The sequence below is a fragment of the Oryzias latipes genome, chromosome 10 (genome assembly GCF_002234675.1).
Source record: "Oryzias latipes chromosome 10, ASM223467v1".
Classification (NCBI taxonomy): Eukaryota; Metazoa; Chordata; class Actinopteri; order Beloniformes; family Adrianichthyidae; genus Oryzias; species Oryzias latipes.
The window spans coordinates 16,414,284-16,430,716 of record NC_019868.2 but is presented as its reverse complement, the minus strand read 5'-3'; the positions used below and the strand labels follow the sequence as shown (position 1 = coordinate 16,430,716).

At 37.6% G+C, this 16,433-nt stretch overlaps 1 protein-coding gene across 1 annotated transcript; it reads left to right on the top strand.

The window, feature by feature from the left end:
• Positions 1-6,058: 6,058 nt before the first annotated feature.
• LOC101159275 (ADP-ribosylation factor-like protein 3) lies at positions 6,059-11,717 on the top strand. Its single transcript, XM_004073312.4, has 6 exons — positions 6,059-6,346; positions 7,245-7,388; positions 8,909-9,025; positions 9,194-9,244; positions 10,396-10,581; positions 11,301-11,717. Exons 1-6 carry the CDS (start codon positions 6,329-6,331, stop codon positions 11,346-11,348), a joined length of 564 nt encoding a protein of 187 aa, XP_004073360.2. The 5' UTR covers positions 6,059-6,328; the 3' UTR covers positions 11,349-11,717.
• The last annotated feature ends 4,716 nt before the right edge of the window (positions 11,718-16,433 follow it).

Below are 16,433 nucleotides of genomic sequence, written 5' to 3'. Positions count from 1 at the left end.
TCTTTAGCAGTATATAGTACTCTCACCAGCAGCATTTTTTTAAAATAATTTTCATGCAATTGTATGTATACTGTATTGTATGTTTTGCACCAATACTGTCCTCTCATAGAAAAGTAACATCCTCACAGAAAGAAATTGCTTATTAATCATTTTTAAACATCCAAAGGTTTTAGGAGTTCTGCCATTGCATGAAAATAAAGCCAACATATTCAAAAACTCAATTTAAAAAACCACAATTAAGTAAATACAATGATGTATCATATAAAAAGGATCCCAGCCTCTGGCAGCACAGAAAAGCATTATAACTCATTGATTAATGAAGTTCCAAAATGTTCCTTAAACACTGAAAATGTGCCCAAATCAATTTTTCTTTTTTTTTGTAAAATCAGCTTATATGGAAACATTTTGAGTGAAAATTATCTCATAAATTGATTTAAAAAAATAGCATAATTAGAGTTAAGTCAGTTCAAAACCTATTATTTAATTGCAAACAGTTTTTAGTAAGAAAGAAATTTAATACACAATACTTTGTTGCATTCTTGCTGCCATAATCTTTTTTAAGTAGGTGGGTTAGATGTTTTGGACCAGATTTTTATAGTTTAGTTTATATAGAAAATAGTACATGGGTTCGGAAAAAAAAGGTGCAAACCCTCACATCTAGAATAGTTGTCACTACACTGACCAAAGTCTGTCTTTGTGGTTATTTTGTGTTAAGGTTTTTAAGCTGGTTCAAGTGCTGAGTGGTTTAACATTAAGAAAATGATAATCAGCAGCACCCTCTAGCGGCCACTGTGTGAATTAATTGTGATAAATGAGCTTCATTCGAAATGCATTTGACAGTTTTTGCATGAATCCTCTAACTTTTGTTGTTTTTCTCTTCTTTGACTTTTTTGTCATACTGTGTTCAGGAGGTAGTTTGCATAGTAAACACGTCTTCCTGAAAGAACCTTAATAGGCCCCGGTCTGTGTCTGACTTTGCATGTTTCCCTCTCACTTTACATGTGCCTGTTTCTGTGGGGAGTTAACAGTTGTGTTGTTTTTTTTAGCATTTTGACCTTAAAACTTAACTCATGCTCATCCTGTGGGAGTCATCAGATTAGTCTCTGGACTCCTTTCAAACCTTAGCTTGACTTTTTGAGCTTAAGCAACATAAATTGCAATGCGATTTAGGGCTGTAAAAAGGTTCACTGATGTAGCAGCGAAACACACCTTTGGCTGTCAAATTTTCTTTCAGCATACACAAACTGTGTTGGTGTTTGTTCTGTGGAGTTCTGTAAAATTATTCATTTGCATTGCTATCAGTGTTTATAATCAGCTCTGCCCACATTTTTTTCTCTCTAATGCAAAGATGGTTAGTCTCAGCAAAGCAGACCAGATCGTCACACGAGTTCACAGGTTGAGCAGCAACTCAGGTAAAATGAAAACATATCAAATGTATTTTAATTCTAATAAAATGTTATTGACATTCCTGAGCTTTTATGTCTGTGTACATTCAGTATTGCTCATCATTTTCCCTTGCAGGGCGTGGTGAGCACAGAGATGCTGTTTTACCTCCTACTTGTTCAGCTTCTTTTTGGTAAAAAAAAAATCCTTATTTTGCAAGTATGCTCAAGTATTTTTCATAGTCTCAGTAAATATTTACTTTTACATTATTTATTAAATATCTCTTATTTAAGGTGCGGTTTTGTCAGCTGGCACATCCAAATGTAAGACATGTAACACAACAAAAGGTGAGAAATACAGAAGATAACAGCAAAGTGCATTGCTTTTGTCTGTCATCGCAGTTCAAGTTTGTAGATAGAAATGTATTCATTTTTAGTTTTTTTTGGAATATTGTGAAAATAACTCTCTGTGTGAAGGTTAGTATATTTCTGTTGTGCCATACAGAAGGGCGAAAAACAAATATTTGTCAGTCACCACGTCTTTTAGTTGTCTCACTTAAAAAGATCAGTTTGGTCTAAAATCCTCATCATAGAAACACACAAACTGTAAGAGACAGGATGTAAAAAACAACTTCCTGGAAATATCATTATTTGATATTGAAATAATTCAATTGTATGATGGACCAAAAATTAATTTGTATTTAGTTCCTACAAACAAGCAAGAATTCTGTTCCTCGCTGACCTTTTAAAGATGCTCACCTTCCTCTGGTTACCTGTATTGTTGACTCCTATTTGAACTGGATAGTTGTTTAAAGGCACCTGTCTACACCCTTAAACAATTACACTGCAACCTATTCACCAAGACCAAAGAGCTGTAAAGGACACCAGGGTCAAGATTATAGACTTGAAGAAGACTGGAATGAACCAATCTGCAATAACCAAGCAGCTTGGAGAGAAGAGTACAGCTGTTGGAGCAATTATTAGAAAATGGAAGAAATACAAGATCACTGACATTCTCCTCTCCCCGGGGCTCAAAGCAAGACCTCTCCTGGTGGGGTACAAATGATCTTGAGAACGGTGAGGAGACGACTCTGAACTACACAGGGGAACTGGTCAATAACCTGAAGAGAGCAGGAACTACAGTAACAAACCAACACTGATTCCAAGCACATCACCATGACAACGAAGGAGTGGCTACATAAAAAAGTATTTCAAGGTTCTGGAGTGGTCTAGCCAGTCTTTGAACAGCAGTAGCCCCAAAACCCCACAGCTCTTGAGAAGATCTTCATGGAAGAGTGGACCAAAACAACAGTTACAATGTGAGGAAACCTGGTGAAGACCTACAGGAAACCTTTGACCTCTATCATTGTCAACTGGAGTTACATTACAAAGTATTGAGATAAACTTTATTTATTAAACAGATATTCTTATAAATTCGTTTGAAATCAAGCAACGTGATTGGATTCATTTTTAAATTCTGTCACTCACATGTGAAATGCATCTATGATGAACAACTCAAGCCAAACTCGTCTTTTCTCAATGCAATTGAATCGCCCTTGCAGTCACAAGGAAGTACTTGAACCATGAATCTTTTTAAGTGTGACGACTTGCAGAATCAAAGGCTGACCAATACTTTTTTGCCTCACTGTAGACTGTTAGAAAACAGTCAGGTGTTGTGGAATAATGCTAAAAATAAACAGGCACATTTTTAAGTAATTACATACAAATGAGAAAATGTAATTATGTCTATGCATTTCTGTCATGTGTATTCTAAATGTTTGCTCTTTTTGTCAGTCTTTGAGTTGTGTATCAACAGCACCGAATTGGATGTGCAGGAGGGAGCAGACATCACAATGATGTGTAACTATAACTTGTCTGAGCCAGATTGGAAAGTCGTATGGTTGTTTAACAACAAAGACTTTGACGACAAAGACCGAAGCAAAGACCAAAGTCAAGACAAGCTTGTTTTGAAGAAGGTTCTTACTGTTAAGAATGGTAATTACAGCTGCAAAGTGGATTCTTGCCAGTCTGAAGCTCTAACTGTCAAAGTAAATGGTATGTAGGTACTTCTTTTACCCTGCCTATTATCAACTTTAAATGAATGTATAAAGTTTGAATAACAAGTACTTAAATGCCACACCAATTTATCTCTCTAATTAGCCACCTTTTTTCTTGTCCTTATAACGGCGTGCATGGCGTTATCCAGACAACTCCGTGATCATCATAGTCATCTGTGGAGTTGCAGCTTTGGCCTTAATCGTCATAATGGGAGTGGTTATGAAGATCAAGCTGAAGAGAGATAACGGTTAGTCTTTATTTTTTAACTTCGATTTTAAAGCGCAGTTATATAAACAAAAAATACAAAGTCAGCATGAGTTCATATTTTAAAAACATTTTAAAAGCTTGCTGCGTATTCAATTTCTATCTTTTTAATTAATGTCTCATAAATTTGTGACCGGGTTAAACCTTTACAAAGATGCATGCTGATGTCTTATTAATGGGTTTGGTACATAATATAGACAACTGCCTGTCTACATGTATAAATCTTATGTTCAGGAGGCAAGTAAAGCTCAAAAGTATTGGGAGTTTAAGTAATCTCGGTACAGAGTTAAACCCAGAATAGGAAAGGTAACAAAGAGCTGCTGGATAGCTCAGTTGGCTGGGTGTGGGACTGTTTCCTCACACATGAAACCATGGTTTGCTTCCCAGGACATGCAATGAGCCAAAATCCAGTTCTTAGGGTCCTTAGGCTCCTGCCTATCCCTGTGCCTTATCCAGGGTTGTGTCAGGAAGAGCATCCGCCATAAAAACTCTCTGCTAAACCACCTGTGGTGATCCCTTAACGGGATAATCTGAAATATCAACAGGGAAGGTAATAAAAAACCAAAGCTAAAGGAGAACAGAGGCAGTTAGACAGAAAACCATTAAAGTTTGATTAAAATATCTGTGAGAGCTGGCTAAAAAAGCATTGAAAAAACAAGGCAATTCAAGTTTGAACTAACTAAAAAAAAATCCAGCTTGAATCAAAAGCATTAAATAAATGATAAATAGTGTAGTAGAAAAAAAAAGCACAAAAAACAATATAGAAGTTGGACATTTTATATTTTTGTAAAACGTATCTATAGAGGTGTAGTTAACCACCAACAAATTGGATTTTTAATGCTTTTAATTTCAATATTTTTGTCGCTATACGTTGTAAAGAGATAAATAAAGGATCTAAATACAGAAGTAGCTTGATAAAACTTAGTGTGCTTACTAAGGCTAAAGAACAGAAACTGAAAGACAACACAGAAAGGAGAAAACCCTAACAAACAAAACAAATGAGAACCAAACACAGACAGGAGGGGTGTTTGTTCAAATTAAAATTAAATGTAGTTAATAAAAAAGTAAAAAATAATAGGACACAAGTGTGATAAGTAAAAGAGACTAGGTAAACATAGAGGAAGTACCAATCTGTAACACAAATGACAAAACGTTAAGCTAAAGCAGTAAATTTACAAAATAAAATGTTATTTTTTATTATATTACATACTGGTTAATTTCAATTTTGTTCACATTTTGAAAATTTTATGAAGGAATTTACTCATTTACTCATTTTTTTTCTTTTCTTTTGTTTAAAGTATGCATTTTCATTTGTTTTCTAATCTTTTTTACTTAGATTATTCAAGGAGAGTCAGTTGTTGAATGAAAACAGTTTTGTAATCTGTCACAAATCCCACTGGTTTTGTTGTCAAATCTAGATTGGTTCAGAAAAAAAATAAGCTTGTTAGATTTTGGTCAATAGATCATGTTAGCATCAGTAGATCTGGGTTGTTTCCTGATGTTTTTTTCCTTACTAAACTGAAGTTAATCTGAGTATGGATGACTTTAAACCACCACGTCATCCTAACAGCATAATGAGTGTGATTGTCATCTGAGACGCTCCTCTTCCTCTCAACAGCTCAACACAAGGAGAGGATGAAGCAGAGGGCCCAGGCTGAGCAGAATGCTCGCCAAGCAGCCTCCCCTCAAAGATGACACTGAAGAAAGAAAAAAATAAAACATTTGGTCTCTATGTTGTTTCTAATTCTCTGCTGTTTTATTTAACCAAAAATAAGAAATCATTTCATCGTGTGTGAGCCTAAATCTTTGCCATGTGTATTCCATAAGCTTTTTTTCATGATGTAATGCTGTATTATTTTAGTTTTTCGTCTGGCTTGGTAAATAAAAAAAGATGCAAGAAATGTTTTAATCTGGAGGCTGGATGGAGATTCTCAAACTAATCCTGCTGAATGCTCTACTCACAGCAGCACACACCACGCAGAGCAGCTTAACACCGGCTGGCCTGAAATGGATATATGGAGCAATAATTCCATCCACTCATCTCCAAGAGTGGGTTATAAATGGGATCTTAGAACTGACTAATGAAAACAGATCTACTTCCCCGGTGTAACACTATGATATAATCCTTTGATGTATGCATGTGCAGGTTTTCCGTGCGCTTTGCATCCACAGGATTCTTTTTCTCTCAGCCATATGGCGCAACTCCCTTTTATCTGTGAGGGAAGAGGAACGACTGTTTATTTTGCTTCCTCCTATAGCAGGTGGCTAAGAGATAATCCAGGTAAAGCCACCAGCAAAGTGGAGATGGAGGGATGGACCAAGGAGAGGGAGGTTGGAGTGGCCCTTGTATGGGTGGCTATGGCTAATTCTGGCCTCTTAATCCCAGTCCCATTCTACCCTTCCCCCCTCTTCCTGCTCGCTAACCCTAAGAAGCAATTGGCGCCCAGGTAGACATAACCACATACATACACAGCACCTCGCCCATACTAGTTCACAGAGAAGGTCGGTGGCCTTTGGTGGTTGACTTTTTTTGGATATCTGACCTTTGCGGACTCATTCATGTGAGAGAATCACTGGAGAATGTAGCTGCAGCACTTGGACCAGGTGATAGGACAGACACCAACATGGGAGAAGCTCAAAAGGTAAGTGACCTGATCTACATCAGGAGGATTTATGAAGCCAAATGTGAAGCTACAAGTGTTTGTGGTCTACAAAGGCAGGACTGAAACCCAATAAGTGGTTTTACAGAATTTTCTGTACACCTCAGATGGCATGGATTATGTCAATTCCCTGAGATTAAATCAACGCAAAGCAACAGCTGGGATTATTCCCATCCATGACTCTCTTGGAGATGTAAAACACTCAGTTAATCAGTGCAGAATCTGTTGTTTTTAGCCAAATGTTTAAAGCTCCACTGCCTTTTTTCAATAGTTTTGCTGTCTGTGGTTGTGCAACCCGTCGGGTTAATCACATTAAGCGGGGAACTATTATATGAATGGATCTCTAATCAATGCCTAAATTGAGCAAATAATTATTCTTAGAGCTTGAGGGTGGTGGCTGTAAAGAACAGTATTGGCTGGAGCAAAATACACAGAGAAATGTCTTCCGGACTGCTTTTTGATCTTGATTTAAACAGAGGTCAATAGGTTTGTCTCTGGTTTATTATGGAGACCATGTTTGTCTCATTTTGATGTTTGAGGTTTCTGAGCAGGAGTGAAAGAAATAAAAAGGATCCACACTAATGAGAGTGGAAGAGATTTTTACAAGCTAAACGGTTTTCTAACAGCATAATGTCATAAGATAATCCCCTTATGCAACTTCATTCTGTTGCTGCTAAACTCAGAAGTATAAGTATGTATATATGTGCATAAAAATGTAAGTATCTCACAAATTAGTTTGATAAAACTGTGCTTGATTTGAATTTCTCTTCCTAGTGTTGCAAAGTTTTTCAAAATCTTACAGTTTCCTCCTTCGTGTGGACGGTTCAATGTTTGAGTTGCCACTTCGCCTGACCTCCCTTCTTTTTGACGCCTCCTGCAGGGCTTACTCTCTGTCATAGAGAAACTGAAAGGATCAACAGAGCAGGAGGTCAGGATAGTGCTTCTGGGTTTGGACAATGCGGGTAAGACCACCCTGCTGAAAAGCCTCGCCTCTGAAGATGTGAACACCATCACACCGACTCAGGTGGGAGGAGGCTCAAGATGTAGAACCATCCAGTAGCCAGTAGAATAAAATAAAAAAATTGAGTCTATCTCTGGCAGAATCCATCCATGAATGAATGTCTTTTGTGTGAGTTTGTCATTATAGTTCTTTGTTCTCTGGTTTAGAATGAAGAGTTATGATACAGTGACCCAGAATCCTTGGCCTTTTCCTACACTCGGTCAGATCATTCAAATGAGGAACAACAATGTGAGGATGTCAGATCACTCCATTAATTAACCTTTGATCTGAACATAAACCGTGGCCTGATTTGCATGCTCGCCACACAGTTTCTCGAAAGAGTCCATTGTTCATGCAGAGGTCTCATTTTTAACATCTTGCTCTGGTGTAGTTGTCGCTAATTCATATTCTGACACCCTTCCAAGAAACGAATTGATCTACTGCCAGGTCCAGGACGAGTGTGACGGCTAATCAGGCAGAGAGGATGTGGCAATAGTCACCATGAAGTTAAATAAGACTTGACACATTAGTCTATACACTTCGGCTGATCCTCAGATTTTCTCCTCGTTTGCCCCTCAGGATAAAGTACTTATACAACTTTGCAGACTGAAACACAGATGCGTTATGAAAACCGGCAACAGATTAACACCATGACTACGTCCTCATAAACACTAAAAGTACGGGTTGTGTTCTGACTTAACTCACTTCCTAGAAAAGGACTTGTTGGGTTTTTAACCTCGACTTGTATGCCTCATATCGTCCTTAACATTTCAGTCAAATGTAGATTAAGGTTGGGTTAAATGTCACACAGCAGCAAGGCCGGATTCAGGCATGGGCAAGGGGGGCAATGCCCCACCCCCCACCCACACACACACCTATACACACCCACACACAAACCTCAACAAAAAATAAAATGAAAGACACAAAAAAAATGTAAGGATAGACGAAAAGAAAGATGGAGACAGACATAAATAGAAAAGATAAACTCAGCTTCAACAGGCCACAAACCATTGTTCTGCATGTGCCTGTCCCCAACCTGGTAAATATAGAGAGTAGTGTCAGGAAGAACATTCAGCATAAAGCTTATAAGACACAGTTATATGGATAGATAAACTAATATGATGACAGAGTGGCTTTCTATGCATTTTAGTGACTCGGAGGGAAATGACACCCCAAACTCTCAGCGTACCTACACTTGCTCCCCTCATAGTCTAAATCTGGGCCTGCACGGCAGAACACCAAAAACAGTTTAAAATGCTTCTGAACCGCAACTGACGTCCATTCATAGACATAAACAAGGTCTTGATTCAGGCCCTAGTTTTCAGAAAGACATGCCAGACCCTCTTTGTGTAACATAGACACCAACCAAAGTTGAAAACTGGCAGATGTATTCCTCGAAACATTCAACAGATCATTTCTGTGTTTTTCTGAAGTTGTTGAACAACAAATGTGCTTTTCATCTGTGGCTGTTTGATGAAACCCTTAAATTCCTCTGGTTTTAGATTTAAATTTTAATATGATTTTGTTTTTTTTGGTGACTCCAGGGTTTTAACATAAAGAGCGTGGCCTCTCATGGCATGAAGCTCAACGTTTGGGACATAGGAGGGCAAAGGAAGATCAGGCCCTTCTGGAAAAAATATCTGGAAAACACAGACCTCTTGGTAAGTCGTTTTTACTCACCTTAGGTCCTTTTCAGCTTTAAAATACCTCCGACAGTAAAGTTAAAATTTCACTGAACACTCAAAAAAGAAATTAGAGATACATAAAGTGGACAAAATGAAAACTTATTTCTGAAAAATATGTTTTAACAGACGTTTCTTCTCTTGTAGATTTATGTCATTGATAGTGCTGACAAAAAGCGGTTTGAGGAGACCGGGCTGGTGAGTGTGAGAAGACTTTCTGACTGGAAATATTTTCTGCACATCATGATGAATATCAAATCAATATTTCAAATACACACTCTACATTAGGGATTTTTGCCAGGGAACAAAAACTAAATTATATAAATAAACATGAAAAAAGCACCCAAAAAAATGCCCACAGTAAGGAGAGCAAATTAAGCCGCTGAACAGATTCTGTCAAACGGGTTAAGACAAGATGATCTGACAGTCAGTAACTGAAAACCATGACCTTAAATAAGGTTGAGGGTTAATGAAGTTGATTAAATTTGGAGTGATGTGACTGTGGTGAAACTAAAAAACCTGAAAATGCAAAACATATCTTAAGGAAAAAAGAACTAAAGAAACACATCTTCTAAACAAAATCCTCTCAATTTACTCCTGTATTTCTAACTTTCCAGCTTATTTTTCAGAAAACTTTTATGACATCATTCAAAAAACACATTTCTTTATATGAAGAAAACCATTGCCTGACGAACATGTGTCCTGTTTTAATGAAAGTGAGAATTCTGTCATTGTGTTGTGTCAACATGTAAAATGAAATAAACAAATAAAAATTTTGATCATTATAAAGCGACGAACTCCAACATAAATTACGTTGACCCTTTGAATTTTCTGGATTTATTCATGTAAATATTTTCTTAAACGTTACACTTTATGCTTAAGTTAAAAACATTTAAATGCTTCTGAAAACTCTTGAGTTTTTATTACATGGTTTCTTTTTTTTATCAGCAGCTGAGCAAAAATAAAAGAGCTTAGAGCCTCTTGTGTTGGACAGATCTTACTGTTACAATAAAGTTGTGTAAACCCCTATGGTATTTGAGTTGAAACTTTATTTTAATAGTTATATTTGCACACATTTCTTTTTTATGATGCAGTTTTTTTAACAGAATGGAACATGAAGATGAGTCCTTGCATTTGCCAGAAATATTTCAGGAAATGAATACAAGCATGTGCAGAAATGTATCATTTAGACGTAAATAGTAGATTTGACATTGTCTGACAATTTGCCACAATAAAAGTTTTATTCTAAAAATTCCAAGAAGAAGCAAATAGACCCCAAAATCCCGTTCTGCTGTATTTTGATCACATGGTGAAGTTTGCATGTTTTGTCATCTTTGCTGTCTGCGCAGGAGCTGTCTGAGCTGATTGATGAGGAGAACCTAAAGGGTGTTCCTGTTCTCATCTTTGCTAACAAGCAAGATCTGGCCACAGCATCACCAGCCAGTGAGATCGCTGAGGGACTCAACCTGCACACATACCGGGACCGGGAGTGGCAGATTCAGGCCTGCTCAGCCATGTCTGGGGAGGGCGTTCAGGTCAGAAACAAGCCTGGCCTTCCCACACTTACACCATTCTACTAGTTGTTGAAGATCCTCTCCATTGAAAATCATGTTTTTGGTGTTTTTAACATGTTCTTGTGGCATTTCTCTGATGATGGAGGACTTATATAAAGAAATTTAAGCTTAAAATTGCATTTGTTGTGAACCAGGAGCAGACAAAAAATGCCATTTGAAAAAGCTTTTAGCAATAATGTAGAAGTTACTATGGCAAGGGACAAGGGTCAAGCTCAGCTCCATTCGAATGCATCCACCTGTAGATGACCAGATCCATGTACGTCTTTGTTTTCCTCGTCCGAGTAGGCATCTGGAATTAAAAAATGTACAGCTGGATAGCTCTGATTGATGAGGTGATGCACAGGTGATGCACAGGTGATGTTAGGTTGGGGTGTGAGGGGCTGTAAACTACCATTAAAGCATGTGAACACATAGATTATAAGAAGGGGGCAGGGTTACTCCGTGTCAAAAGTTCACCCACAACTCAATTTCTAATGAACTACTGCCGCTCTGCATAAACTATGTCCTAGAAATCGACACAGATTTTTTTGATCTGGGATAAAAATCCTAATTAAAAGTCCACTGGGAATACTTTTACACCAAATCAAAAGATGATCGGAGTGGATCTTTAAATGGAATGTTAGCTTTTCTGTTAATTTTTTTAATTAATTGATTTGCTCTTGTGTCCTCTTCATGAACAGGATGGCATGAATTGGATTTGCAACAACATCGTGAACAGGAAGAAGTGAGCCACCACCCCAAACGAGACTGAAAGGAGTCTAAGGCGTCGCATTGAATGGATAAAACCCGGGTTTCTCCTCCAAAAATCAGCAGATGTCACCTGCAACCCCACCCCACCCCACCCACCCCCACCCCCACCCCCATCCACCACCTCATAGAATTTAACAACAATTTTGTTTTTACAATGTGTGACATTTTTATGACTGTTTTGCAAGGGTAGCTGACACAAATGAATATTTCAGGTGTAAAACATGAGTTAGAAATCATGTAAATGTGTGTTTTGTTTATCATTTGTTTTGTTCTCTCCAATCCCAATGCAATACTTTACTTTAAAATATGGTCAAATAAAGCTGGGTGTGTAGCAGTTTGACTTTCCCTAGACAGTGTTACTGTGTGTGCGTTCATTGTGAGTGTTGAAAGTGTCATCAATAAAATAATAATTAGTAATTACTGCTGTTATGTTTCCTCGTTTCAAAGTCGAATGAATTTCTGTGCGATCAGGTTTTCGCTGATATTTGAGTGGCCACTTAACGTACAACCTGTCATGGTCCACACTAGTCAAGGATTGAAGATATAAGATATATCAATTTGAAAACACTTTAACTTGATTGATTTAATGTGATCATAATCTTTATTTTTTTATTTTTTGCTTAAACTGAGAAAAAAATTCAGATTTCTCCACAGTATTCCTATTTTCTGAAATCCTGTTTTCTTGGGTTTTATGAGCTGGAACCCTATTTTACAGTATGTGAAAAAAATTTTTTTGAAATCAATCAGTAATTTTGAGTGGAGTTGTAAAAATGAATACACTTTTCCATGATATTCTAATATTTTGGGAAGGGCCTTTAAGTCATCAGTTATCCAGCTAGAGCTGTAGAGGGCAGAAGACACATACTGCTACCCAGTAAAACAGCAACTCTGAACCAAATCTGCTCCTCAGCAGCAGTCACTGTCCCGTCCATAATAACAAGCACTGAAATTCTCTTGAGAGAGAGAGACCAACTGAACAGCAAGCTACACGTGCTCACATAAAAACAAAATGTCAAATTTTGATGTTCACAGCCGACAGTGCATTCATTAGGAACAGGAATTAGGAACTTGGTATACAGATACTGCTTGTTTCTTTTTAGCAGAAATGCTCATTTAATAATAAATATAAAATCTAATGGTTTGCACAATATTACTTCTAATTTTCTTCATTTTGAGAGATTCTTCTTTGTTGGCTGGTGTCTGCGCGGGAACTGTCAGACACTCTACAGTTTAAGTGATCATTACTCACACGTTTGCTTTCTTTCGCTTGGCTTTTGTCTATACTAAGCCCTTATATTTAATCTCCATTTTGGCTCTGCTTAGCTGCAGTTGGATTTAATGGATCCTTTGTTTCAGTCATGTGAAGCTGTAATTAACCACCTGAAAGCACTCTAAAATCCCATCATCTATCAGGCTTTATTCTGTCCACTTTCCCATTCTGTGCTTTTCCACATTAAATCATACAAATGAACATTCATATCTTTTTTTTCTACCCCGTCTTTACGAGTGCTTCTGTAAAAAAAAAAAAAGGAAAGAAAAAAGAAAAACAAAACCTTTTGCTTTGCTTGCCAGATCTTAGTAAAAAAAAAAGCCAAAAAACTGGGTAAGTGATTGAGTCATCACTATGGCAACTAACATTAGGAGCAAGTCCTGAAACATTTTTTGGAGTTTGGTTTCTTTCATGGGAGACAGCAGGAGGCACTGAACCAATTTGGAGTTGTGAAACAAGGATAATTGTGGTGGTTTAAGGGAAACCAGGCAGCCCTGATGCAGGAGAAGGAGGAGGAGATGAGCCTGCATCATCCTCACGGCACAAGACTCAGTTTTATTTAGTTATTTATGTATTTAGTTATTTATTTATTTTTACCAACAGATAGATATTTAGAAGGATGCAATCCAGACCTTTGGTTCTTCTCGTCACAGCTCATGAAATTAGAAGCTGATTTTTTTCCTTTATTCAAGTCTAACTGCAGCATTACCTGGAGTCTAAACAGTAAAGATGTGCCTAACGTCCAATTATCTCTGTTGGTGCTAAACACACGTTTAGGATGATGTGATGTCACTCTTATGCCAGTGGCCCCTCAGCATGAGTTGCCATAGCAACTCTCCCAGTTAGTCGTGGTCCTTCAATCACCTCTCTTCTTCAGGCGAGCCCTCCCTCTCTTGTCCTCCATTTCTGTCAGTTTCCTAAGCTTCACCACACAAACCCTGGATCCTGCACCCAGGCTGGACAGCAGGACTGCAATCACTCACAGCAGGTAAGAATAAAATGAACCAACAAAAATTCACCATAATTAAAAACGTGAAAAGATGTAACCACAGTTTTATTATGTTGTTACTAAAAAAAAATCAGAATTTTTCTCATATTTACTTTTTTTGTTACTTTTGTAAATCATTTTTAAGTTGCATTCATCTGGTTTCATAATGTATCTCTGAAAATGTTCTTTTTTTAGGGATTGGTCAACTCTCCTTTACCCTCTGAGGAGACTCATCCTCCCATCATGCAGGAAGTCACCCAACTGACCTCCGTGAAGCCAAACTTAGCCACTGATCACAGTGCTACACCAACCGCCTTCTGCCTTCTGACCACAGCCGCTTTTCTCCCACAGGAGAGCCGCCACATGGAAGTGCACACCATCCTGATTGTCATTGTGTTCTGTGTTGTCTGCCTCCTGCTCCTGCTGGCCTTCTTCTACGCCTTCTGCTTTCATTTCAGCATCAGTTCATCGCAGAAAGACTCCAACACGGGAAACGAATGCAGCCTGGATCCCGAGGACGCCACCTATAAGCACAGCTCATCTGACAACCAGTCAGTGGGGAATGTCATTTGATTAGACCAGGAGAAAAAATTACAAATGGATTCAGTTCCATTGCCACATATTGATTTGATATTGATTTTAGCCTGCATTAAGGGAAAGCAGGGTGATCACACAGACCACAACTGCTACCCCTTTAAAAGCCTAAAATAAAAACAAAAACAATTATTGTTGTTTTTTTAAGTTAATGTTTGAGTTGCCATGTTGAGTTGATGTGAAATGCAATCAAATATGAAAGCGCGTGCAATCTAAGTGTTCAATAAAAATGTTTACAACATGCAAAAATATGAACATTGAGCTTTTTAATGGCAAAAATATTGAATGTGCACACATGTTAACAAAAGGTCTATAACCTTTATTTTCCCTTAGATGACGGGTGATCTTTTGGTTTTGGCTATTGTTGATCATTGGAAAACAATAAGCTGGCATATGATTGAGACTTCAGGGATGAAGGAATTAGACTGAGAAAATGTCATTATGATAATAAAACACTCTAGGCAATAAGGCTCTTAGTGAAACTTGCAGTTATTTGTTAAGTACATATCAAAAATGTTTGTATTTTGCAGTTTAGTTTTGGCATTTGTGATTTTATATTTTTTTTTGGGGGGGGGGCATTTTTTGCATTCAAAGGTTTAAATTATTAAGCACCAAGGACTCTGAGTTCACAGCTCACCTGATTCCACATGTCCGGACACAACATTAGTCTGGGAATTTTCATATAATTTGAGATTTTCCAAAGTACAACAGCTTCTCACTTGTTTCCACTCTATCAATCCATCAGTCAAACTCTTCACAGCAACATGACTACAAATAAACCCTTCTTTCTCTTCTAACCACAAAGATTTGCATTGAAACACACTAGGTTATACATGTTACATCCAGTTGAGGTTCCAATGCCCAGTTTTCAACATGTCTGGATAAAAGTTCAACCTTTAATGGAATGAAAGGGCCTTTGGCAGGTGTTAACACGTTTTTTAATGCATTACCTTGATTTCAAATTAAAGCCAGGTAAACATAGATTTAAATTTGTCTTGATGGAGGTTAATAATTGAAGTCTCACATGAGGAAAACTTAAAGTGTTTTGAGGCAAACTTTTGGAACTCTGAAATATGAGAACATTTGCAGGTGTTTTCAAATGTCTGAGCCCATCTGTACATTTTCCAAATCTGCTCGATTCTTTTTGCAGTCACAGGGCTGCTGGAGTCTATCCCAGCTACAGTTGAGTGAAGGCAGGGTTGATGATGATAATATTTCATGTTGAAAATACTTTAAATGGAAAGATAAGACAAAATAAATAAAAAGTACAAGAAATATCTGAAAGGGATTGAGAGGAAGTAAAAGTTTTATAAATTTTCCCCCACATGCACTGGACCAAATGTATAATCACATAGTGCACTCACTATTTATTACAGTCCTGAACCCACCAGTTCACCAAAGCCTCCCATTTGAAGCTGAGAAAAACAATTGACTTTTAAAATTATACATTGAAGCATTGCTGTGACAGAGCTAATCACTGAACAGAAAACCAAGAAATAACCTGGGCAGTTTAGCAAAAAACAACCAAAGGCATGTTCTGAGTGTTAAACTACAACAGTGTGTCATCCCAGTTGGGGTCCCTACCTTCCAAAAACTCTGTAGGCCAAATTATAATAATTAAGGTGAACAGACTTGTGAAGATTAGCAGCCTAAAAATGAAAGAAATCTGCAACAACTAATAAAAAGGGATTTTCTCCACCTATCAGCTCCTCTGGGGTACGGCTTGATTTTGATAGGATGACAGAGAATTAATTAGTTATCATCTTTGTTCTCCCCCTGTTACCAATGGGAACACTTGGAGACAGAGGAAAGAATAAGGAATCTGTGATTAAAAAAGGAAAGAAAAGCTAATCTGATGAGAGACCGTACTTCTCCCTTCATTTCCAATGACGTTTTTCTTTTTTTTTCAGTCTTCACTTTAAAAAAAAACCTGATCAAAGATGAATTCAAGAACAAAGTCTCTAATGACACAAATCCAAGATGAAAAATTAGTCACTCTGGCGTTCTGAAGATTGCCAGCTGTAATCAGCTGCCTGATAAACATCCGGGAGTGACTCTGCAGGCACCATCCTTGATCATACAGTGAGGGAGTTGTGCCTGCTGATAAAACAGAAAATCAGCAAGCATGTTGTGATTGTTAGATAGGCAATGTAAGTGTGCTTAATCCTTGAAGGCAAAACAACATGAGTTGGTATAATCGTATGTGCATTT

What these genes read in the sequence shown, in the direction of transcription:
- LOC101159275 (XM_004073312.4), top strand. An exon ending in GGTTTGAGGAGACCGGGCTG is followed by an intron (nt 9,245 to 10,395) that starts GTGAGTGTGAGA and finishes CTGTCTGCGCAG; the next exon opens with GAGCTGTCTGAGCTGATTGA. An exon ending in TGTCTGGGGAGGGCGTTCAG is followed by an intron (nt 10,582 to 11,300) that starts GTCAGAAACAAG and finishes CTTCATGAACAG; the next exon opens with GATGGCATGAATTGGATTTG.